Here is a 27,244-nt window from a genome sequence, read left to right on the forward strand (position 1 = left end):
TAGCAGTGTAAGACTAGAGGGAAGGCAGCTAGTCATCACCACCCACCGCCACCTCTTAGGCTACTCTTTTATCAATGATTGACCGTCACGTTATAATGCCCCCAAGACAAAAGGGCGTGCATGTTTGGTGTGACGGGGATTCGAACCCGGGACCCTAAAATTACGAGTCGAACGCTTCAACCCACCTGGCCATGCCGGGTCAAATACGTTGCGCTTTAGGAACTAAGTTTTAACTTATTCGAAAAAAAGTTCAACTTTTATCTTGTTAACCAGGCCAGGTATAGCCAGGTTGTTAAGGCACCCGACTAGTAATCCGAGAGTCGCGAATTCGAATCTCCGTCACATCAAACCCGGGACCCTAGGATTACGAGTCGAACGCCTTAACCCACCTAGCCATGCCGGGTCAAATACGTTGCGCTTTAGGAACTAAGTTTTCACTTATTCGAAAAAAAGTTCAACTTTTATCTTGTTAACCAGGCCAGGTATGGCCAGGTCATTTAAGCACCCGACTCGTAATCCGAGAATCGCGGATTCGAATCTCTGTCACATCAAACATACTCGTCCTTTCAGCGTTGGGGGCGTTATAATGTGACGGTCAATACCACTATTCGTTGGTAAAGAGTAACCCAAGAGTTGGCGGTGGGTGGTGATGACTAGCTGCCTTACCTCTAGTCTTGCACTGCAAAATTAGGGACGGCTAGCGCAGATAGCCTCGTGTAGCTTTGCGCGAAATTCAAAACAAACCAATGTTGGTAACCAGAGCAACAGTATTTTAATATTTAATACAATCGAAGACACAAACAAGACCACATTTTTTAAAGTTTTTCTTTATATTTTACTGCGCTACAGACTTCATAAAACAGGATATTATCATAGTAAGGTGGAAGAGTCAGAAAACAGAAGTATTTACCTTATTAGATGCCACATGGATCAAACAAAAAGAGTTTTTATCGTATTATCCTGTTAATTGCCACAAGAGAATATTTTTTTGTATTTAACTTACTATATTGCAGAAATTCAGAGAACAAAATTCTTACCCAATCGTATCGCAGGAAATCACAATCCAGATAATCTATCCTAAGCTGTGGAGTTACAAATAACACTACTTCTTACCTCACTGTACTTACATGCAGCAAATTGAGAGTACAAGTTGCAATAATTCTGATAACTAATAACTTGTAGCTATTTCGTCAAACCTTGTTATCACATATTTCCAATTAATATTAAGTGATTTCTCAGATAATGTAAGATATTGATTCAGATTTTAATTACATCATTAACTTTTTAAAAGGTAAAATATCGCTCTGGCATAGCTAGAAATCTATTAGAAATATAATCATGCATTGTTTTGAATACCACAATTTCGTCTCAAATCGTGGTCTTACTGACGCTGGCGTCATCTTTTGGTTAATTCTTGAAGGAGTTTTTGTCATATCTAGACGCTGATGCGCATATGATAATATATTCTTCTGTTAAACAAACCAACTGAAAAGACGCTTACAAAAAATATTTCAAATCTCTGAACACAGATTTTGGTCCTTAACATTTCTGGAAACTGGGATTGTATGATAGATCACCATGGGCAACCCACAACCATGGGTCATAAACCAATTGCCCATTAAAGTAATGGAATGCTATTCATAACATCTATAAAAAGCTGAGAGTGTTAGCGTTGCTTACTCCTGGTACCAAGGCCCACACAAAGAGAGGGGAGGCATTGGTCAAGCGTGCAAAAACTGGTGAAGGTTTGTTTGTTTTTGAATTTCGCACAAAGCTACTCGAGGGCTATCTGTGCTAGCCGTCCCTAATTTAGCAGTGTAAGACTAGAGGGAAGGCAGCTAGTCATCACCACCTACCGCCAACTCTTGGGCTACTCTTTTACCAACGAATAGTGGGACTGAGCGTCACATTATAACGCCCCACAGCTGAAAGGACGAGCATGTTTGGCGCGACAGGTATGCGAGCCCGTGATCCTCGGATTACGAGTCGAACGCTTGGCCATGCCGAGCCTAACTGGTAAAGGAAACGAAACAAATTATGTTTCCAACCTATAAGGAGAACTGAAAGAGAACTCTGACTACTTCCTAAGATGTTTCATATGTTTCTAACTGTTATTATATAAAATATTGTTCAACGTAATTATTATTACTTGGTTTATTTATTGAATGATTATTTTATTATTGTTTAGTTGTTGCTGCTGCTTTTTTTATTATCATTATTATCAGAGGGTTAAAAGCAGACGATTATTGAAAGTTGTGTTTGCAACTCATTGATGTCGAGAATATAGCGAGTAGACTATTTAATAATAGAAATATAAAAATTATGAGATGAGGAGATACAGCAAACAGATAAAGACAATAGCAGGATAAAGTCAAGGTCAAGAAAAAGTTCAACATGAAGTTGACTGCAGTAGAGATGATAGGCCTAACGTTTTATATGTAAGAGTAAGACTAATAGTAGCAAATGAGACAATAATAATAATTTATTCCGTCAAGTAATTGAATTAACCTGAGTGAAGTTTAACTAATGGAACAGACAATGTTTTGAAGTAAGAAAACCAGACGACTGCTGGAAGAGCAGTGACTGGCGTGAATTATATGTAGAATACTAGAACGATAGAAGTAAAGACATATAGTTCGGCTTGACTGAAAATCTAAAGTAATTGAATAGGCCTAAATGGACCTCTAACAACACGAAGAGAACCGTATAGTGTTTGTGATATTCCTGTGATCTCTATAATGTAAAGAATTTATTGTACGTATGTTTAACTTGTTCAAAATATGTATGTTATTTTGTAAACAAGTGGAGAGTTTGATGTTCATATTCCATTGAATTTATTGTCAACAAGTCGCAGACACCTACTGTAAAAGAATCCTAAGCTCAACAACAACATTGTATATGTTTATACTATAACGAAGTAAAAATCTTTATTTGACAGTTGGAGTACATAACGTAACTTAACATCTGGCTCTGCTGATGTAACTATATTACCCAAACTACTCAGCTGTAACCTACAGTAAAGATATTTACCTCTCCTTATGCCAAAAACTGTCGTTTCTGTGTTCTTTGCTCCTAGTATAGTAGCACAATGTGCCTAAAACGAAATTACGAACAGCACTAGTTCGCGTAGTTATCACCTGAGAGAGGATTAAGTTTTTGGTTGATCTGCGATTACAGACAAGTAGCTACTCGGTACTATGATGGAACTGTCATGTCATAAGTATAGTGACAAAAAATGAAGTAGCCAAAACTAGCAGTAACACCAGAGCTGCATTTATCACGACATGAATAAAAGCAAACACAGTACTAAACAATACAGATGAGGGCATTGGTAAGCAATAGTGCTAACAGTTTAAACCCAATGCAATAAGGGTGCCCTCCTCTAGTACAGCGGTAAGTCTACGGATTTACAACGCTAAAATCAGAGGATCGATTCCCCTCGGTGGGCTCAGCAGATAGCCTGATGTGGTTTTGCTATAAGAAAACACACACACACACAATAAGGGCATGTCAGTAACTTGTTTGTGCATGTTTCTGTCTTTGTAGGGCCAGATGACAGACTGGGCTGAACAATGGTAAATGAGTACCATAGGAACACGGATAACACAAGCTTGGTAAAGCAACCACTCCACTGACTTCTTTGGTGTACTAGGAGGGAGAGTGCTTTATCCCATCTAGTAAAAATATTAAAGAAAAAAGAATATACATCACGATCCTATATAAACTTCAGATGGCTACATGTGCTGACTTACATCATTGTTTTCTAATTACCATAGACAGATAAATATATGAACGTGTATATTAGAAAGTTTAAACAGATGGTGAAAGCAGTACAAAAACTGGTTTCAGTTCAAGAGATGGCCCATATGAATTCTGTGCAATTTTTTAAAGGCTGATTGAGCTTGAGTTTACACTTTAGGGACTGCAATGGGAAAGCTAATTTTTTCTGAAAGCATTTTAGCACTTAGTTACGCTTTCAATGCGGTATCTGAAGACCTGAAAATGGCATTCCATTGCTTGAGAAAACTTGACCTGGAACTAACACCTAGGAAATATTTGCTCTTTCAATTAAAGGTGACGTTTCTCAGCTACATCATTTAGAAAAATAGAATTTTAACAAGCTCAGCTAAAATAACCATGATTCAAGACTGCAATCTTGACTAAGGATACAACAAAATATCACCATAGTTTTCTTGTTTTTTATATTGTACTACTGTTGATTCGTATCTCAACCGTACAGTGCTGTTGTTTGATTAAAATGAAAAATACTATCAAGCATTCTCGTTCCTGAAACTTGCTTTAGTAGGTGTTCTAGTGTTGACTTGTTTTCAACAAGAATGTGTTTCTGTTGCACGTAGAGGCCAGTGACAAAATATTCAGAACAGTGATGTAAATATTCCAAAAAGAAGTGTAATGTCTGGTCGTGTATTCTAGTCGTACATTGATGGTCGCTGAAAGCAGATAATATACCATGAAGAAAAAGCTGTATGCAATGGTTGTTTTCACAGAACATTTTCTGCATTACTTGTAGGGCAGAATTTTTCATTTGAGTGGACCATGTTTCACAGAACTGGTTAAATAAACTTTTAAAACTTAAAGAGAAGATTGTACATTGGATAACAACATTTCTTTGTCATAGTTCATAACTCAGATCTCAACACGAAATTGTAGATGGAATAGCTCATTTCACTGTAAAATCCTGTATGCTCTGGGTTGAGCAAAACACGTAGTTGGCAGTGGATATACAGGCAAATACAGTGTGGTTGAATTACCATTACTGTTAAATACTTTTCTAAGCTTTGAAAGTCCCCAAGGAACTAAATAAAGAATAATATTATAAGTCTAATAGTAATATTTTACATGAAGTATAATTAAAAAATCTGTTTGTTTGTTTAAAACTTGTCAATTTTGTTTATCTACATGTTAAAGAGAATATTAAATCGAAGTATCTTGGTTATAAAAATTTTCGTAAATGTCATGATCGAACTATACAATTATTACAGAATCTTTCCAGTCTGATCCTCGTCACACGAAACATGCTCGCTTTTTCAGCCGTGAGGACGATATAATGTGGCGGTCAATAACACTATTCGTTGGTAAAAGAGTAGCTTAAGAGTTGGCTGTGGGTGGTGATGACTAGCAGCCTTCCCTCTAGCCTTACACTGCTAAATTATGGGCGGCTAGCCGAGATAGCCCTCGAGCAGCTTTGCGCAAAATTCAAAACAGTTGGTCTTTGAGGAGAAAGTTCCCCTGTCGAAAGCTCTTAGGCTATACGGTTTTATCATTTTGTATCACGACTTACTAAATCTGACATCATGAATGGATCTTCCATGTAACACTTGTTAAGAAACTGTTTTTGTTTGTTTTTTTACTAAAATGCGATATTTGTAACAAATAAAAGATTATTGTATGTTGAATTGAATACAGTGACGAATCCACAACGATCCTAATAGGTGTTACGATAACAAAACACTGTCAAAACGTTGTACATTTGTTGGTGTTAAATTTGCAATAAAGTTTTTACATTACCCATTCAAGCCACATCTAAACTTACTTCCAAAGTGGTTTTTTTTTCATCAAATTGGTTATTAGTTTGTTGTTGTTGTTGTTTTTTTTGTAAAATTTAGAGTAATTTACTCGTTTTACGAATGAAAGTTAAATCATGAAATAAATCAGTAGAACTAAAATTTCGAAGATGTGTTAACTTGGGAAAATAGTTTCCTGTAATGTGGTATATTTTATATGTTCTTATTTTCGGTTATATAAATATATATTTTTATTCAACAAAACTGCAGTGAATAAATTGTATTTAATAAATCGACCTAAAAAAACTACTTTCACTACTAGAGGGTGATATGTCACGAAATTAGTGAAAACATGGTTTGTAATTTTCTGTGTAACAAATAATATGCTTGTTTACGTTTGGAGTATTGTACTGGTAGCTTTTTCTATAGGTTGTAGTTGTCATGGTCATCTACTGATGTGATAGCATGAGATGTATTATTAATAAAATAAAAACTTTGTTGTTGACAAAATATATTAGTATTGTTAGTAATATATGAGTTTTATAGTATTAATGCTATTCTATTGATTTTAGTCATTTAGAAGAAGTTAGAGCTAAAGCTAAAATTAAAAATGTTATATAATTATGTATAATACTAATTGTATAATACATTAATACCACTAAGTAAAAACTGGATTATTTAAATCGAGTTAATGATTTACTTATTATGAAGTAATATACACGTATAAACTGATGTATAAATAACAAGATTAGCAATCACTATTATCTGGTGTAGCTTAAACTAAATTAAATTCGCTCATTTTGGAATATTAGAGTTGTAGAGTTGAACTCCAACTCAAACGCTGTGGCTCTGATTTTGATTCTAAGTATGAATACTCAGGTAAACAAGCCATGATTTGTTTATACTAATACTGTTATTATGGGAAAAGGGTCAGGCTATAGGCTCAGCACAATTTTATAGGAATCCATGTAATCTTACTTTCCCATTAAAAATCCATATATTTTAAACAAAATCCCAATATTTTTTTAGGCTAGCTAGGAATTAATTTTTTAAAGTTTATAAATCTAGAAGTTAATTTTTTTTCTGCAAGTTGGTAGAAACCTGTTTAAAAATTTTAATTATTGTCGTCTAAAGTAAGTTGCATGTTTCTAAAATATTTTTACAAAATAAAAAAGAAATTGGATTATCTTCAGTGGGTGAGCAAAAGGCCTTATCAGCATTGTTGTGGCAGATGTAGTGCAGTGTACACATTCTTTGCCTTCAGTAGCAAGTTCTTAGAATTTACAAAGTTATCTGTATAGTATATGTTAGGTTTGTAAGTACAGGATTATTAATAACAAAGAAATATCTTTATATATGACTTGAATAATTTTACGTCTTGTTTTTATTTTTACAGCTATAGGTTGAGTACAGGCTAACATCACCAGGTTTTATTATTGAGAAACAAAGAGGACAATCACTTAATCATGGCAACGTCAGTAATAAGAAAGAAGTTCATAGACATAGGTGCAAATCTTACAGGTATATAGTATGCCTAAACTTGTAGATATGCAGTATGCAAAAAGAAAATTTGAGTGACAGGAAGTTATTAGCTATTCTGTAATTGTTCACTATTTCCTCCAGAAAAATTCACAAAAATTACTAATTCTTAACATTCAGTTGACAAAAATGAACATATGACCTGTTTAGTAATGATATTGAAACTTAAAAAAGGTTGCAAACCACAAACGAAAGTATAATTTTTTATACTTACGTGGTTGTTCATGTATCATGAGAATTGGTGTGTGTGTCTCTGAATGTTTGTATATTACTTATTTTCCAGATGATGGTAATGATATAAAGGTTCTTGAAAGAAGTGGGGTCATTTCATGCCAAATCATTCAGAGGGCTGCAGGTGGCCCACACAGAATGCCTTGAAAAAATTCACATGTACTCATCTACCCATATAATGAAAATCTGCCAAAGATTAAATCAATATCTCTAATAGTTTCTGATTTACAGCCCTGTAAAATTAAATTACTTTTTTGTTATTTTTGGCAGATTCGTTTTTGGGCAACTTTGGCTGCTTAACGCTGCAAGAGTAATGGTGGTAGACACTTGCCACACTGATCGAATGAATCCAACAGACTTCAAAAATGGTCTCAAACCAAGTTTATCTCTCTTAGGATTTGCATAGTGAGGCTATAAAATTACCTGAGAACCCAAAATTGTAAAAAAACATTAGTTTATTTAATAAGCTGTAGACCTAAAACTTAATATGATACAAAGCTGAATTTTGTTTTCACATTTCCTATAACATATCAATTGATAAATCAGCAATTGTAATTAAAAGTCTGTTAGATCTCCTGTAAAAAAATTTAGTTGCATGCAACTTTTTATGATTTAGCTAAAAATAGCCCTACTTCAGGCCACAGTTTGACCATGTCACCAGTTATTCAGCTTTTTCAGATTTTTACCATATATTCTTACATCTCTGAATATGATCTACAAAAAATCAGGATGGTGTTCAACCTACTTTTTGAGTTTACTTTAAAGGTTTCTGTGCTTATTATTACATTGTATATTTCAGTGCCAACATTAATTCTATCAATGTAAATTCATACTTTAATATTAGAAATTTTATCTTTCTGAATGACAGTTGCTACAAAAATAAACCCACTAAATTAGAAATTTGGTAAATTAGTAAATTAGAAAAAAGCAATTATTTTGACTTGGTACATTTCTCTTGTATGTATTATTTTTTATTATGTTTAAAAAGTAGAAAGTGCAGACACTACTTCAGTTGTGTATCATTACCACAAATGCCTCAACAAAAAGATTATAAGAAAAGTTGGTACAAAGTACATATTAGTACTAACAGTAATAGTATTAAACTGATGTTATTTACAGTGTGTTCTTGAAGTTTATGGAAAAAAAAATGCAACAATAAGTATTAAATAAAAAATGGTTAATGCCTCGCATGTTGCCTGTTTGTGGTTCATGGTTCAGAACATTAGGGATGGTGTTATGCTACATGGATTGACAAAGATAAATTTGCTGCAGTGGCTGTCCGTGATTTGAGGGGAGAGATGTTTGACCAGCAATAAACTGTTCTGGTGTGGAGTCAACATATTTATTGTTTTCAGTTGAGAGTATACATAAACTTTGATAGTTTATCAGTTTTAGCTTCTTCACAAATATTATATTGATAAATTATAACTTTTGAATGATATTTTATAAGCTAACATTTTGGGCATGGAGAACTTTATATGCTGCCAATATCTAAATCAGTGTCAAAACTTATAAGCAGTCAAAATTATTATAAAAATGCTTTAAACTACTTGAAAACTAGATTTCACACTTAAATGATGTAATGTAGGTACTTCGAACCAGATACTAATGGCCAGTTTCAGTTACTGGTGTAAAAAAAAAAAAAATTATGCTAGGCATTTAATTATTACAGTACCATTTGGCTATTACAATATAAGCTGTGTAACTAGTGTTTTTGTTTAACCAAACTAAGCTTATTTTAAAAGCTGATTAAAGTTATTTAACAAATTGGTAGGGACTGTAACCTTTGATTTTATTTGGACATGAAAAGTACATACGTGATTCAGATTGTGAAATACATTAGAAGACTAAACTGACTTTCTGGTCTTGCTTCTTTTTGCTTTTATAACAAGGATATTAGAGGTTTATTTTGTATATCTGTGCATTTCATGTTTTTTAAACTTAGACCCATTAAGTACTAAGTTGAAATTATCTGTTTTGTGATATAGAATATTAATTTTTTAAACATAGCCTTTAATAGCTTACTATCAACAGCAATTTAGACAGAAACATTAGATGACAGTATCACTTAAGATATAGTCATTCTTAAATCATTTCTTTAATACTCTGGCTCCCACATGACCCAGCATTGGGTTGTGATCGTCTTCCAGTAAGACTCACACGGAACCACCAATGAGTTGTGCTCTATTTTCTTTTTAAAGATTCATCTATTGGCTGGAATAGAATAGCCACATTTACACTTTTTCTAAAAAAGTAATTGTAAATGACTAGTGGAACCATGTAAAGTATTGGCAAAATAGGCTTAGGAGTCAACATGTCAAAATATTAAGTATACCCTTTAGTGAATATATCCATGTTAAATAATAACTACATCTTGTGCTAATTTTAGCTATTATTTGTACAATTCTTATTTATATATTTCTACCAAACAGTTAATGTACTGTAGTAGCATTCTGCATGGCATTGGTAGTAATGTTCAATGTCATTTGATGTTCAGAATCAGTATAGTGAGGAGTGATAACTGGTTTTGTATGACATATCAGCCATTTCCTAAGCAAATGTACTAAAATAAAAGTAAAAGCATCAAATCTTATGTTACATAAAAGATGTTTATATGAATAATCTTATTCCAGATCCAATGTTTAAAGGAATCTACAATGGTTCCAAGAAACATGTGGAAGATCTCCATGAAGTCATAAAGAGAGCAACAACTAATGGTGTTGAAAAGGTAAGACATGGAACTTAACAGTTAAGTATGTATTTTTATTTCTACAGCTATAGGTTGAAGATAGGCTAACATTGTCTCATTTTCAGTAGTGAGAAACGAGATCTGCCATTTAATCATGGCAAAGACAGCAATGAGAAAGAAGTTTGTAGATACAAGCATAAGTCTCACAGGTATAGTGTACGTACTGTTTACAGTGATTGGCAATAGAAAATAATTCAGGTTTAAGAGAAGAAGCCCCTTTCAACAACAGATACGTGTGTTTGGTTTGGATACATTTGAAACTGTAGCAATAAAGATAAGATCTTCTATTGTTTATAAAGTTGGATTGTGGGGGAAAAAAATAGGTATAAGATAAAGCAAGGTGACACAGCCATTTGACCCATTTAAGTCATTTTTTATTTGTCAAAATGACCAACAGAATAGCGTGAAAAACAAAATACATGCAACCCTACATCTGTAGAAAATTATATAGAAAAATTTAAAATAATTAAAACTAATTCTATACATCAGTGTCAGCCAAAATGTTTTAACAAGTTGATTAGTGTCATTCAAATAAAATTTATTTAAAAAAAAAAACACTTTGACTTCTGAAATGGCAAACCTTAAATCTATTATCTCAAATATTATTGTTCATTTTTTTCCTACATGTTTCATTCAACCACTGAAAATACTTTCAGAAAAAGGTATTTTTCTTGTATTTTGTAATAAGGCCATCTATTAAACTAGAAACATGATACTACTGTTCTGTAAAACAACATATTAAACTAGACATGATACTCCTTTCTTGCCCCTCAAGGTGGATTCCTGTACATGGTGAAGGTTCTGTATTTTCTGTTTACCTTCTCTGGGATCTGAACATCCACCCATGTGCTTGCCATGCATGGCAACCTGTGAAGGGGGGGAGAGGATCTTGGTGGTTGAGGGGCCAACTCCAACATACCACTTTGGCCTTGAAGTCTTGTAGATGGAGGCAGCCTTGGGTTGGACCCCAAAGTGTCACTTGGCTGGTCCACTTGGGCTAGGGTCAACTGAGTACCAGTGTTGGATGTTCTCAGTAGGTGTTGTTGCAGACATTGTGTCTGATGCTAGTGTCTGGGTATAGTGATCATTAAACCCTGGCATTGCTACAGTGACCTTGTTTGGCATTGTAATGTTTTTCCTTATAGAGCTCCATGGTGGGTGGGGCCAGTGGGCACTGAAGTATAGCTTCTTTATTATGGATACCCCCATTTATGAAAATATAAATAAAAATTAAAAAGACAGATTATTGGAAAATTACCACCCATGGTTGACTCTACTGTAAAGTCGATGTCACAGTCAGATTCTGTACCTTTATTTGTAATTATCCATTCCTTAACTGAGAAATTTTCAGAGCAGATGTCCCCTTTTTTATTCAAAAGGGATTAGAGGGGCTTGCTGGCTTTTCTAAGTCAGTAAAGAAGTTATGCTCTGGAGACATTATGGTGGAAACATCTTCACCACAACATACCAAACTCATCTTGATATTGAAGGCTTTTGGGGATATACCCATCAAAGTTACTCCCCATACAACTGCAAATCCTTCCAGAGGAGTAATGTTCAAGAAAGATTTAAAGAACATTCCTGAGTTGGAGATCCTCACTGGTTTTTTAAGCCAAGGCATTTCTACAGTGTGCTGAATCTACACGTGCAAAGACAGAATTATGACGCCTACTAATGTCCTGATATTAACATTTACATCACTATGTTTCCCTGCCACAGTCAAAGCAAGTTATCTGAACTGTGAGGTATGGCCATACATTCCCAACCCTCTCAGATGTTTCCAGTGTCAATGGTTCAGTCACTCAAAAACACCATGTTGTAGTTCTTTAACATGCACTCGTTGTTGTAGCAAAGACCATGATGCTTATGAGTGCAAACCATGCTGTGTTAACTGTGGTGTTCCACACTCCTTTTACTTTATTTCTTGCATTAAGTGGGTGAAGGAGAAAAAGGTGCAATGCTTGAAGATTATAAATATCTCCTACCCAGAGGCTCAGAAATTATTGTCCTGAACTCCATCTCAGACATTTGCTGCTGCACTCCATTCCACAGCCACAGTGGGAGTGTAAGCATCTCTGCATGCCTTTGGCAGAGTCATTTGCAAAACATATGAAGAATCTTTTGCCATCCATAATTAAAAGAGTTGATGAATATATGTCTACTTCCATTTCTGTCCCTGCTACTCCTTCCAATGACTGCCAGGTTTCACTTCCTTTGGCTAGTGTTTCGGGTGTTTCCTCAAGTTCATCCTCTTCTGCAGTCCCAAGAAGTAAAACAACCATTCATTCATGCCCTCAGTCACTGAAACATTTGTCCACTCACAGAGATCTGCTTACTCAACCTAAGACAGGATCCATGAAGGTTAATAAACCTTTGTCCAATAAAGAGAAAAAAACCTGGTCGAAAACAGGTCTCCCCATCATGTTCTCTGCTATGTAAATAAAAATGGTCACTCTGATCTAGTGGAACTGTCAAGGATTTTGTTCAGATATAGATGACATTAAAGATTTGACTAATTCTTATCATCCTGTGTGTGTCTCTCCTTACAGGAAACATTTCTGAAACCTGCCAATAATATCACCCTTCAACATTTTTGTTTGTACAGAAATGACAGGTTGTGTGATGGACAAGTGCAGGGTGGGGTGGCAGTGCTAGTTCTTTGACATGTATCCAGCCTATTTTTGCTACTTGATACACCCTTGGAGGCTGTAAGCATCCGTGCTCTTTTGGGTCATAACATCACTTTTTGTTCTCTCTACTTATCTCCTGGAGAGACCTGTGATCAGTCAGACATTCATGCCCTCACTGAGCAGTTACCACCTCCCTTTTTTATCTTGGGGGATTTCAATGGACATAATTCCCTCTGGTGCTAATATTGATGGGAGGGTTTTTTCCATAGAGTGTATACTCTTGGATCACAGCCTCTCTCTCTCTTCAGTACTGGTCCATTATACTTATTTTTACGCACCTAGTCAGTCTTTTACTGCTATTGATCTTTCTATCTGTTTTCCTTCACTTTTCTTGGAGGGTTGACAGTAGTCCATGGGGCATTAATCATTTTCCCATAATTTTGAGAGAGACTGGCCATGGTTGATGACACCTGACCTGCATGCCTTGGTGGAAGTTGGACCAGGCCAACTCAGAACTTGATCCTGTCATTGTCTGTAAACCATTGATAAACAACTGCATGGCAGCAGTGATTTACTGTATTGTCTAAGCAGCTGCTCAGTGTATTCATATAACCTTGACACATTTCTCACAGTATTCTCGTCCTTGATGGATTCCTTCCTGCCAGATGGCAAAGAAAGCTCAAAAATGGGTTTGTGATACTTTTCATAGGTATCCCACACTTTTAAATTTGTGTGCACAGCATGTCAGACATCAAAGCCAGGATGAATCTTGGATTAAATAGACCTCTAGCATGTCTTTTACCACCAGTTCCAAAAACATATGAGACAAGATTCAAAAGGTTAATGGACAGTATACTTTTGCCCCCTTGTGATCTTGCTCTCTGATGGCCATGAAGTTGCTGATGCCCAGAGCATTCCCAATGCTCTCTGCAAAAGCTTTTCTTGTGCACCTGGCACTTCTGCTTCATTCCCTACCTTCTTAGCCATCAAGACATCGGCAGTGCAATCACCTCTTTCTTTTTGGGCTGATTGTCTCTGACAGTAATCACTCTTTATGCTAGTAGAACTTAAGCTTGCTCTTCATTGGGCTGGCAGTACATCAGTTGAACCTGATGATATTCATTACAAGATGCTGTGCCATCTTTCTCCTGCCTTTCTTGTTATTCTTTGGGTTGTTTTTAACCAGGTCTGGCAGAAGAATGTTTTTCCTGATGTTTGGTGCTATGCTACTGTACTTTCTTTTCCTAAGCCTGGGAAGGATCCCAAAATTTCTTTGAATTGCCAACCAGTTGCTTAGAAATGGTGGTTAATGCTCATCTTGTTTGGTTTTTTGAATCAAACAACCTCTTCTCACCTACCCAGTGTGAGTTCTGACCACAGCTCTCCACCATGGACCACCTGATTCGACTTGAAACATCAATCAGAGAAGCCTTTCTCAAGCAACAAATTCTTGTATATGTATTTTTTACTATGAGAAAACCTATAATACAACATGGAGGTATGGCATTTTGAGACCTCCACTCGTATGGATTGTGTGGTAATTTACTCATTTTTATTAAACATTTAATGAACCAATGATTCCAAGTTTGTGTGGGTTTGACACTTTCTTTTTCTCTCCCATAAGAGCTTGGAGTCCCTCAGGGCTGCGTGTTAAGTGGTACACTTTTACTTATGAAGATTAATGTCATCAGTGGACAACTCTCATACAGTTGCAAATGGTCTTTTTGTCAGTGACTTGTACATTTCATGTCAGTCATCGAACATGAGGTTTATTGAACAACAGCTACAGACTGCCCTCAACTGCTTAATGAAATGGACCACAGCAAATGTATTCAAGACTTGGTTCTGCACCAGTTGGCAGTCAACTTGGAGTGAGCAATGTGATAACAAGCTTTTCCAGATCAAACCTTCTATTGCTGTTTTGCTTTTGTAAGGATTGAAAGGAGAAAGTTGTTCTCGCTAGGCTATGCATTGGTCACAGTTTTTTCAACTCATTGCTTTCTTTTATCTCGTACTGATGTGCAAATCTGTTGCCTGTCATATTTGGTTCTCAATATCCCACATTTTACTGTCATGCTATCATTACAATCAAGAGAGACATCACCATTTTAAACATACTTTTACCTTTTACCATGGGTTCACCCTTGATGTTGGACAGTGTCTTTGGTGATAGCGACACTGTCCACCTCAGTTGTGTTTTTAAGGGTCATTGATCTTTTTAACTCTATTAAGAATTTAATTTGAAAATTGGACTATGTTTTGTTTTAACTTGATTTCATTTTACATATTTTAATGATTTTGCTTTTGTACCAGCTGTTTGGTGCAGATAGCCCAGTTGCTTTGTGCCAATAAATGCTAAACAACCAACCCAACCTCCTTTCTTGTAAAACAATGTATTAAATTTTAGGCATGATACTTCTGTCCTATAAAACAATATATTAAACCAGGGGCATAATTAGCATGCCAAGTCGCTAGCACAAAACATAGAAAATAAACATACCTCAATCTCTCTTATTTAAAGCTCCAATGAAAATGGGAGCACATGATAGTAACTTCTACAACAATTGGCAACAGATCCTTGGAATCACCTCAGATTTCATGAATATCATTAAAACATTCTGTCAAAAGTCTGTTGATATTCTAGATATAGAAATTTTCCATTATTATCATCTATACAATGCTTTGGAGGATGAAAAAGAACTGAAAAAAATCACAAATAAAACAAATACATTCCTTCTCAAAAAGAATAACAAAAAACAGTTTTCTACCAACAACACCAATACAATAAAACACTTTAACTGCATTACTTCTTGTCATAAAGCAACTACCACAACATTAAATAGTCTAGTAAAAAGCACAAATCTCCCTTTATCTCCAACCTAACAGACTAAAAAATGATTAAAAAAGACTCTATACTCTAATACACTTAAACCTTCTTTAACTGACAAATATGTTGAAAATAACAACCAAAAAACATGCAAATAACAATGAATAATCATGAAATATCTCTGTTGTTAATCTCTCAAACCTAACTCCCTCTGAAGCAGAACTCAGTCTCCATGGAGAAGGTCTCAACTTCAACCCAAATAACATCTATATTAATGAGTCTGAACTTCTTTCTGACCTTCATGAATTCTCTAGAAAATTTAAGACTGCAAATTTTTTACAAACCTCACCCAACTGAAAATCATCATAGGTCTAACTTTAAAGAAAAGTCTTTATGGACACCTCCACCAAACAGAGAACCACTTCTAGAAAGTTGTATCAAAGCTGTAGAAAATGACATAATACAGATCTTAAAATTTTTCAAGCATTGTCCTAATAACATTAAACAAAACAAAAGAAATGCTATGAATAATCTTAAATTGAATAACAACATCACCGTAAAGCCAGCAGACAAGGGTGGATCCATTGTTATCCTTGACAAAAATAATTATATCATGAAAGCTGACTGGCAACCAGAGGACATTAATTTCTATAAAAAAACTCACATGATCCTACAACTCATTTTATTAAAACCATAACTGATAAAGTTAAATAACTCCTCAAAGACAATAAAATCAACAAAGAAACCTTTCAGTATTTAATATCCAGACAGGCTTCTCCAGGTAAATTTTATCTCCTACCCAAAATACCAAACCAAACAATCCCAGTTGATCCATAATTTCTAATATAAACGTGGTTACTGAAAAGCTGTCTGCTTTTGTTGACCAACACGTAAAATTAGTTTTTGTATCCTCTTACACAAAGGGTACTACTCACTTTCCCAACATCAGAGAAGATATTAAAACTAACAGGTAGTTACCACAAAATAGTCTTCTTTGCATGATGGATGTTTCTTCTCTTTACACCAACATCCCACATAATAAAGGATTAGAAACTCTAAAGTCTGCATTAAACATCTTTAACCCATCGGAATCTCAAACAACTACTGATCTTGCCAGCCTACTTCTAACTCTGAACAACTTTGAATTTAATAACAAGTATTACATTCAAGTTAACTGTACTGCAGTGGGTACCAAAATGGCTCCCAATTATGCCAATATCTTTATGGCTCATGTTGAATTCCAGCTTTTACCACCCAGTCCTGTAAAACCTCATACATGGAAACATTTCATAGACAACATATTTTTCATTTGGACAGCCGACCTACGATCACTCAGAATTTATCACACTTGCAAACTCCTTTCACAAAACAAGTTTACTTGTGATTATTTGCCTACGCAGATTAATTTCCTTGATATAACATTCTCTAAAAAATCACATTTTAAAAACTGACATGTACAAAAAGCCTACAGACAGACCACGGAATCTTCACTATATAAGCTGTCACCCTTCTCACACTAAACAAAACATTATCTACAGTCCAACTTTTAGAATAAAGAAAATATACTCGGATGAAACACATTACGGAAAATGCACTAAGGATCTAAGACTATGTTACAGAGAGGGTATAAAGAAATCAGAATTGACAAACAAATTGAGAAGGCTAACAACATTCAGTGGAAAAACATCCGAAACCTGAGTAATTGTAAACTTTCAAATGGAATTCCTCGTTATTGCTTAACATTTTATATTCAGAAATTTTGATGTATTCTGATAAAACATTTTCATCTACTACAGCTTGACAGCTGTCTTAAATGGATATTTCCTGAAGCTCTTGTTGTTTCCTTCTGAAAAAACAGAACTCTATAAGATATCCTTGTTCACACAAAAATAAATTACACCTCATCCTAAAATGGTTGTCGTCCATGCAATAAAGCCTGTTGTCGAACCTGCAAGTTCATAAAAACCACTGATTCGTTTCCTAACAAGCACAATCAATGAAAATTTTAAAATATCTAAAGAAATCACTTGTGAAACAAAAAACACCATTTACCTCATACAGGGTAAGAAATGCAATTATCGGTGTATAGGACATACACAAACAGTTATCAGAAGACGTTTTAACAATCGCAGATCCTCTATCAATACCGAAAATGATCTCCCTGTTGCTGACCGCTTCAGCCATCATGATCATTCCATTAACGATGTTAGTCTCACTGGCATTGAAACGGGATTCAAAACTAGAGCAGAGAGAGAAATAAAAGAAGCTTATTGGATTCCCTTGCTAAATACTGTTCAACCTTTCAGAATTAAACCAGGGACATGATACTTCTGTCCTGTAAAGCAATGTATTACACCAGAAACATGATAATTTTGAACTGTAAAAGAACATATTAAACCAGAAAGACTTGATACTTTGACCTGTAAACTTTGGCCTAGAGGCTACATTTTTAAACAAATGCAAAGACAAGTGTTCATAGAGAAATAAGATAGTTTTAAAGTTATAAAACTAGCAGTTAATATAGTCACTTAATGACTCTTTCTTTTGGTAGCTAGTTTTATACAAATATTTTATTACTAGGAAAATTCACCATTGCCAGTTACAATACAGTCTCCATAAAAGATGAGAAAATACACTCTACAGTGAATCTGTTGCAGAAGTTCAGTCAAACAAAACATTTAGACTGAATTTAATATGTACCGTGATCACTGCTGTATCTGTTATGTTCCAGCTGATCTGTTGAGATCTGGTATTAGGTGATAGGCCTCTTTGGCACAGGTGGTGGTTAATGTAGTAAAGTGAACAGGTTATTACATTAATATATTTACATTCACACATAAATTATTGTAAAATAATTCAATTAAAACATTATTTGCATTAATTTCAAAGTTTTAACAGTATTGGGTTCTAACCAGTGGTGTACTTTCAGAGTATAGGGGGCCCTGACTCTCTGCAGTTTCATCCAGTATACCAACACAGATACCTTTATCAAATTTCAGAGAGTATTTGGTAAGGTAAAGGTATTGATAATTCTAATTCTAGTTATATTTCTTCCAGATTATTGTTACTGGTGGAAGTTTAGAAGATAGTAAGGCATCCTTAGAACTAGCAAAAACAAATGGTAAGAGTAATGTAACTTGTGGTAGTATAAGCATAGGTTATAAACCTTTTTTTAAAATCTTTTTTTAGGAAGCTTATATTGAACTCATTAAGTAACAAAAAATACTGAATCTTTAACATTAAAAATCCTTAATAATTTGGTTGAAAAAACAAAACAAAATATAAATCCTTGCACCAGTTAGAAAAAGTGATTCACTGAGAAACATTTCTACACTCGAATATATATTTTCACTATTTTTTAATCAAAACTTTTTCTCATTTATTTGGTGAAGCAATTAGAAAATTATAAGATATCTAATGTAAAAAGACACAAAATAATCAAAATATATATACACTGCTGACCAAAATTGTAAGGTCAATGAACATAAAGAAAAAATATGCATTTTGCATTGTTAGACTCAACCATTTATTTGAGTAGTGCTTTGAAAGATGAAAATAAGAAAAGGGAAAAAAATAAATAAAAACTTTTTTAGCATTTAATAGGGAAAATGTGAACACTATGAAATTAGCCTAAATACTAGCTGGTCAAAAGTTTAAGACCATACCAAAACGAAGTCCTAAAAAAGGTAGGAAATGCCCAACAAGAGGTCTCAGTAGTGAGTTGTATGGCCGTCATTGTGAATATCTTCAAACATTTGCTTTGGCATGGTCCATATAAGCATTTGCAGAAAGCTGGCTGGAATGCTATTTCAAGTGGTGAAGATGGCTTCACGATGATCATGCAGTGTTTGGAATTGACGCCATTTCCATATACTTCCCTTGCCATCCAACCCCAAACATTTTCAGTGGGGTTCAATTTGGGCAAACACGCTGGATGGTCCAAAAGAATCACATTATTCTTCGTGAAAATGACCTCTGTCCTGTGGGTATTGTGGATTGCAGCATTGTCCTGCTGAAAGATCCAGTCATTTCCACACAAGTGAGGGCCTTCAGTCAATGAGGATGCTCTCTCCAACATGACAGTGTAGCAAGCTGCTGTTCGACGCTCCTATATAACCTGAAGCTCTATTGTTCCATGTAAGGAGAAAGCACCCCAGATCATGATGGAATCTCATCCACTGTGTCATGCAGAAAATGTCTCTGGTGGGATATCCTTATCATGCCAGTAACATTGGAAGCCATCTGGACCATCCATGTTAATTTTTTTCTAATCAGAGAACAAAACCATCCACTTTTCTACATCCTATGTTTGGTGGTTCTCAGCAAAGTTTAACTGAGCTATTATGTGGTGTTGAAGGAGGCGTGGACCTTGAAGACGTATACGGTTTTTAAAGCTTTTCTCTTGTAGATGCTGTCTTATTGTTCTTGAGTTGCATTCTGCATCTGTAAGGGCCTTAATCTGGTTTGATGATCGGCTGGTGTCTTGCTGGACAACCTGTCAAATCCTCCTGCTCAATGCCAGCAAAATTTTCTTGGTCCTACCACTTTAAATTTTCATTCCGTATCCCTCAGGGTGTTAAGAAATTTGCAACAGCAGTTTAACTATGCCTAATCTCACCAGCAATGGCACGTTGAGAGAGACCTTGCTTTTGCAACTCGACAATTCTGCCACGTTCAAACTTTGTCAGTTTTTTACCCTTTGCCATGTTTTACCCAATGTAACACAGGAGATGTCAGTGGGAGATGTTCACAACGCTAATGCTTGAACACAAATGACTAAATTTTGTTACGTGTTTACCGATTAACACTTCGTTTCAGTATGGTCTTAAACTTTTGACCAGCTGGTATTTAGGATAATTTCATAGTGTTCACATTTTTCCTATTAAATGCTAAAAAGGTTTTTCATTTTTATTTTCCTTTTCTTATTTTCATCTTTCGAAGCTCTACTCAAATAAGTGGTTAAAGCTACCAATGCAGAATGCATATTTTTTTCTTTATGTTCATTGGCCTTAAGATTTTGGCCAGCAGTGTATAAAGCCAAGTGTCAGTTTGTCACACTTGATTTTTCTCAATTTCATGAGTTACACTAATCTAGTTCCATTTTTACTTGTATAATGCTACTTCTTTTGATTGCCCATTTCTGTTTTAGTTGAATTTAATCACTAACATAGGTGTAAATGGTTCCACATTTTTGCATTTTTTCTTCCATTTAATAGCCTGTCAACTACCAGATGGAGCATGGCATTATGTGTGTAACACAACATTGTTATGATGTCAAGCTAGTTAAAGTCTGAATGGGGCAGTTAGGAAGACCCTGAAAAACAAGTCAAAAAGTAATGTACAACATGTGCTTGGGAATTATTACAACAAGCCTCTATTAAAACAGACTGAAGATACCAATTATCTGTAAAGAAGAGGACAACTTTTTCTGAGTAGAAGAGCATATTTTGATCTTTTATCCAAAGACATCAGTGTGTAGCATGTTTACACTCTTTGGGTAAAGGAGATATTGCTCATGGATAGGCTCTAGTTTCTCAAAGCTATAAGGCCCTTTATTTTTCTTATGTCTGATTACAGGGTTGGCAAAGTTGCAAATGCATGTTGGAGAGCTCAGATTCAGTAGGCTTTGGTTTCCCATCATTTCTACTAGTATATAAGGCTGATTAATAACTTTATTTTTATTAATAATTTTAGTAGTTGCTGCAATTTAAAACTTTAAAGGGATGTGATTTGTTTATTATCTACATTGTTGGCCCAACATTAGTATCCTAGTATTCAACAGTGTAATATTGCCATGGTAGCCAAATGGCTGGAGGAATATTCTAAAACCTTCTCTGAAAGAGTATAGTTATATAGTGAGATTGTTAAATTATGTTCAACTCAAAAGACATGAAATAAAAAAACTTGTGCAGGAAAATACATAAATCAACATCTTCATTGGAAAAGTGAAGGCTATGATTATGAAAGCAAAATTGGGTCATTTCATGTCAAATCATCCAGGGGGCTGCAGGTGACCCCCACAGAATGCCTTGAAAAAAATTCATATGTGCTCATCTTCCCATATAATGAAAAATTGCCAATAATTAGATCAGTATCTCTAATAGTTTCTGATTTACAGCCTTGTAAAATTTAATTAATTGTTTGTTAAATTTGGTGAATTCGTTTTGAGCCAACTTTGGCTGCTTAGAGCTGCAAGAGTAATGGTGGTAGAAGGCTGAAATTTGCTACATTGATTGAATTAATCTCACAGAATTCAAAAATGGTCTCAAACCAAGTTTATCTCTCTCAGGATTTTCATAGTAAGGCTGTAAAATCACCTGAAAGCCCAAAATTGTACAAAACATTGGTTTATCTAATAAGCCATAACTCTAAGACTTAATAAGATACAGAACTCTATTTTTTTTCAAATATCCTATAACATATCAGTTGATAAATCAGCAATTGTTGTAATTAAAAGTCTATTAGATCTCCTGTAAAAAAATTTTTGTTGCATGCATTTACCAAAAAATAACCCTACTTCAGGCCACAGTTTTACCATGTCACCAGTTATTCAGCCTTTTTAGATTTTTACCATATATTCTTACATCTTTGAATATGATCTACAAAAAAATCAAGATGGTGTTCAACCTACTTTTTGATTATAATTTGTAAAGTATCCTCTGACCATACGTTTTGTACTTGAGAAAACAAAATTCACTTCAGGTTTGTTACTGTATGCAAATATATCCATACAATTTTGAAAAAAAATTATGAATGCCATTGAAATATTCTAATCAGACTTTCACAATGTTAAGTTATGAAGTTGTAAGAAACAAGAAAGAATTAATTCATTTCTGAACACGTTTATTAGCATAACTAGTTAGATCACGTGGCAATGCAAATATATTGTGTATGCATTACAGTTATGCAAATATGGCTGAGTTTAAGATTCATAATATAATAAATACAAAGATAAATCAGACACAAAAAGCACAGTGCTTCAAAAGGGGATAACTGACAAAGATTATAGTCAAACCAAACTGTAATAATTGTGACAATGAAATGTTTCAAAAACTGCTTTGGCAATAAATTAGTCTTAACAACATCAAATAAACATTGCTTAGTTCAGACAGGTTGAATAAATTTCTGAAATTCAAGTTTGATTATGTTGAGATCACTTTGACTTAGAACATAGTGGCGAGCACTACTGCCTTGCACAGTAGGTGCACTTATCAGACAAAGAATATGTAGGAAAGGAATCCAGCTTTCATCTGTACATGACCTTACAGGCCATGAGAACAGTTCGTTTCTTGATTTCTTCATAAATGACACCAATACATCAAAATGTTCATCTGATCTATCTTTTATGTTTCCCATATACCATTCATGATCATATATGCATGACACATATTTCCCTGGCTGATAATTGTCATTGTTATCATTAGACCCTATTTGAGCTGCTGCAGCATCACTTTCACTGCTACTACCAACAGTTACAACTGTGTACACATCATCATCTGATAACCTTCTCATATAGAATGTGTTAGTAGAATAAAGCTATGATGTGACCTAATACCTGCCACAGTTTTGTGTTTTTTCATAGTGCTCAAGTAGATCAAACTTTACACAATTCTGCAGGACTGATTGATAAGTAAGAACTGAATGCCCTGAATGTAGTCCTTTGCCCAATGGTACGTATCAGAGACACATAAAATTTGATAGTATATTATTTTTCACAACCTTGATATTCAGAGATGTAAGAATATATGTTAAAGGCTGATTAGCATATTTCAATGGGATTCATTAATTATTTCAAAATTGTATGGATATATTTGCACATAGTAACACACCTGAACTGAATTTTTTTAAAATAAAAAACGTATGGTCAGAGGATACTTTAAAAAATTATAACTCAAAAAGTTGGTTGAACACCATCTTGATTTTTTTGTAGATCATATTCAGATATGTAATAATATATGGTAAAAGTCTCAAAAGGCTGAATAACTGGTGACATGGTCAAACTGTGGCCTGAAGTAGGGCTATTTTTAGCTAAATCATAAAAAGTTGCATGCAACTAAATTTTTTTACAGGAGATCTAACAGACTTTTAATTACAACAATTGCTGATTTATCAATTGATATGTTATAGGAAATGTGAAAACAAAATTCAGCTTTGTATCATATTAAGTCTTAGAACTATGGTTTATTAAATAAATCAATGTTTTTTAGAATTTTGGGTTTTCAGGTGATTTTACAGCCTTACTATGAAAATCTGAAGAGATGGTTTAAGACCATTTTTTAATTCTGTGAGATTAGTCAGTGTAGCAAATTTCAGCCTTCTACCACCATTACTCTTGCAGCTTTAAGCGGGCAACTTCGATGAGCATGTGAATTTTTTCAAGGCATTCTGAGGGTGGTCACCTGGAAAATTTTCCAAAATCTGGATGATTTTACATGAAATGACCCAATTTTCAGTTCAAAAAACAGTGATTACAGTGAAAGTGATCATATTTCCTTCTAACATTGGTAAGATTTAGATTTAATTAAGGCTTACAAGCTTTCAGCAACATCTCAAAATCATTAATTGCTTTCATAAGAAAGGCAATAGAAGAAACTGGGATAGTACCACACCTATTTAAATATGTATGTGTTAAGTTCTGTAGTAAAGCTTCAATGGAAATTTGCATTTTTGGTTTGCCTGTGATTGTAGAGACCAACTTTTACTTATAATGAAGAGTCCATGGAAAGTTTGTTAAAATGTGTGGTCTAAAACTTTCATACCATAATTTACAGAAATATGCTACAATGAAAAGTGTAATGCTGTGCAGTAGTGCATAATTTATGCTAACTATTAATGAAACTATAGGCTACTGTGTGCTTAAATTTGTAGTTGGAGTTGTTGTGCTCAGTTCTTAATATTTTGTAACTTACTAGTTCCTGTATAGATGTTTAACGAGCTTTAATGAACTTTATGAAATATATATTTTAATGAACCCAAATCAACCTCTGAACATATACTTTGTCTTCACAGATGTACTGTACACCACTGTAGGGTGCCACCCAACACGATGTAAGGAGTTTGAAGAATCTGGAGATCCTGATTCATACCTTCTGCAACTGAAAATGTTAGTTTTACAAAATAAAGAAAAAGTGGTGGCAGTCGGGGAATGTGGACTTGGTCAGTGTTAATGTTAGAAACTTATTACTTGAAATGGACTTGGTCAGTGTTAATGTTACGAACTTATTACTTAAAATGGACTTGGTCAGTGTTAATGTTACAAACTTATTACTTGAAATGAACTTGGTCAGTGTTAATGTTACACACTTATTACTTAAAATGGACTTGGTCAGTGTTAATGTTACAAACTTATTACTTAAAATGGACTTGGTCAGTGCTAATGTTACAAACTTATTACTTGAAATGGACTTGGTCAGTGCTAATGTTACAAACTTATTACTTGAAATGGACTTGGTCAGTGTTAATGTTACAAACTTATTACTTGAAATGGACTTGGTCAGTGCTAATGTTACAAACTTATTACTTGAAATGGACTTGGTCAGTGTTAATGTTACAAAGTTATTACTTAAAATGCACTTGGTCAGTGTTAATATTACAAACTTATTACTTGAAATGGACTTGGTCAGTGTTAATGTTACAAACTTATTACTTGAAATGGACTTGGTCAGTGTTAATGTTACAAACTTATTACTTGAAATGGACTTGGTCAGTGTTAATGTTACAAACTTATTACTTGAAATGGACTTGGTCAGTGTTAATGTTACAAACTTATTACTTGAAATGGGCTTGGTCAGTGTTAATGTTACTAACTTATTACTTGAAATGGACTTGGTCAGTGTTAATGTTACAAACTTATTACTTGAAATGGACTTGGTCAGTGTTTATGTTACAAATATGCTTAAACTTATTACTTGAAATAAATTGTTCAGTTGTTTTAAGCCATTTCTAAGTCAAATGATAAAAGAGAGCTTTGGAACTGTACATATTTGTCTTTTAACGTGCATTTTGATATTCAGGAAAATTATTATTTTGTTAAAAAGCCTCATGTTCATCATTACTCGTTTTTCTGCAGTACTATAATAGAATGTTTTCAAAACTTAATTAAGGCACGTTGTAACATCTCTTGAACAGTATATTAAAAACTAACAATTATAATATTTCAAATAGACCTTTAATCTACCTTCCTACTTTTTCATTTCTAAACTACATGAATAGTGTACATTTTTGGGCTTTTATTACTTTATTATAAAATATGATTTACCTTTTTTTTTTTAAAGCTATAGTTGTATTTCTTTCAAAAAGCTTTAGCATGGTGTTGGTAGTACTTGTTAAAAATATGAAAGGATTCATTTTTTATAGCTATAAAAGATACCCATGAAGTGTAATCTACTAAGATAAACATTTTTGTAGTAAAATCATCTGATAGTTCATTTAATACACATCAGAAAGTTTCCAACCGGTTATAATACTGACTTGCAATTTGTGAATATGATTCTGTGTTGTTATTTTGTAATAATGATATCTATGTTATTAATCATTGTTCAGATTTTGTTTTATACGTTTGCACTGTTTGATTCATTTCAATAGATTTAACTTGTTTGGAATATTTTAATTGAGTAAATTATTTTTGCAGTGTTTGCTTTTATCTTATTAATAAATATGCTGTTACATACAAGTTAGCATTCAGCTTACGTATTGCAAATTGTTTGAAGTTAAAGGTGCAACATTATAAACAACTTGAATCTTTTTTCGAAAATATTTATTTCCAGCACTGTATAAAATAATTGGATACTCTTGATGATGAGAAACCCACTTTAAATAAAAATGTATCTCAGAACGGCTAGTATGGGGATTAACACTTTTATTGATAAGCAGAAAACAATGTTTCAACCTTCCTAGGTCATCTTCAGGTTAACGAAAAAAGTTTGCAACTGACTCTTGCCAGACACCTACAAATAAATGGCCTAATAAGTATGGAGAATCCCATATCACCAGTTCTTGCCAACATTGTGATGACACAGATTGAATCTCAAGCGATCAATTCAGCCTTACACCCACCACTATACTGGTACAGGTATGTTGATGATACAATTGTTGGATTCACATCTACAAAACACACACAAAGTTTCTTCAATCACATTAACTCGATACACCCCAACATTAAGTTCACCTGTGAACAGGAAAAAAAAACTAATCAAATAGCAGTTCTTAACCTCAAGACCACCAGAACTGATACACAATTCAAAACAGAAATCCACAGAAAAATTACCCATACTGGATTATACATTCCCTGGGACTCAACACAAGAAACAAAACAAAAACTCAACATATGAAGAACCAAATAACCACAGCCACAAAAATTAACAATGAAATCAATAAAATGAAACAACACTTCATCAGAATCAACAAATTTCCTCAAAAACTGTGAAAAAAAATTATACTCACACACCTTGATCAACAACAGACAAATAACAGTAGATCTTAAGATACAAAAAACTACAAAACCTTATACTGCTGCATATGTTCTCGACATTTGGAAAAAATTATAATAAAACATAACATTTCAGTAAACACCAATTTATTTAAAAACCAGGTACAGAACTAAAGTCCATATTGTGTAAAAACTACACTGACAAACACAACACCAACGTAATTTATAAAATACAATGCAACAACTGCCATGAGAAACAAGCAAAGAAATGGAAACTAGATTAAAAAACACCTTCACACATTTTTGACTGCTGCA

The 27,244-nt window shown here is 34.1% G+C and overlaps 1 protein-coding gene across 2 annotated transcripts in view; it reads left to right on the forward strand.

Moving 5' to 3' along the window:
• Positions 1-5,811: 5,811 nt before the first annotated feature.
• Positions 5,812-27,244, forward strand: part of LOC143232887 (deoxyribonuclease TATDN1-like) — a 43,732-nt gene continuing 22,299 nt past the window's right edge. Inside the window, exons 1-5 of one of the 2 annotated variants that reach the window (XM_076468905.1) lie at positions 5,812-5,880; positions 6,922-7,046; positions 9,929-10,023; positions 18,559-18,622; positions 24,511-24,657. In XM_076468905.1, the coding sequence (XP_076325020.1) occupies positions 6,992-7,046; positions 9,929-10,023; positions 18,559-18,622; positions 24,511-24,657 (361 nt within the window). In that variant the 5' untranslated portion in view covers positions 5,812-5,880; positions 6,922-6,991. Of the gene's footprint in view, positions 5,881-6,168; positions 6,405-6,921; positions 7,047-9,928; positions 10,024-18,558; positions 18,623-24,510; positions 24,658-27,244 lie in introns of those variants that run through there. The other variant, XM_076468906.1, reaches the window with a different exon arrangement.

The sequence above is a fragment of the Tachypleus tridentatus genome, chromosome 11 (genome assembly GCF_004210375.1).
Source record: "Tachypleus tridentatus isolate NWPU-2018 chromosome 11, ASM421037v1, whole genome shotgun sequence".
Lineage (NCBI taxonomy): Eukaryota > Metazoa > Arthropoda > Merostomata > Xiphosura > Limulidae > Tachypleus > Tachypleus tridentatus.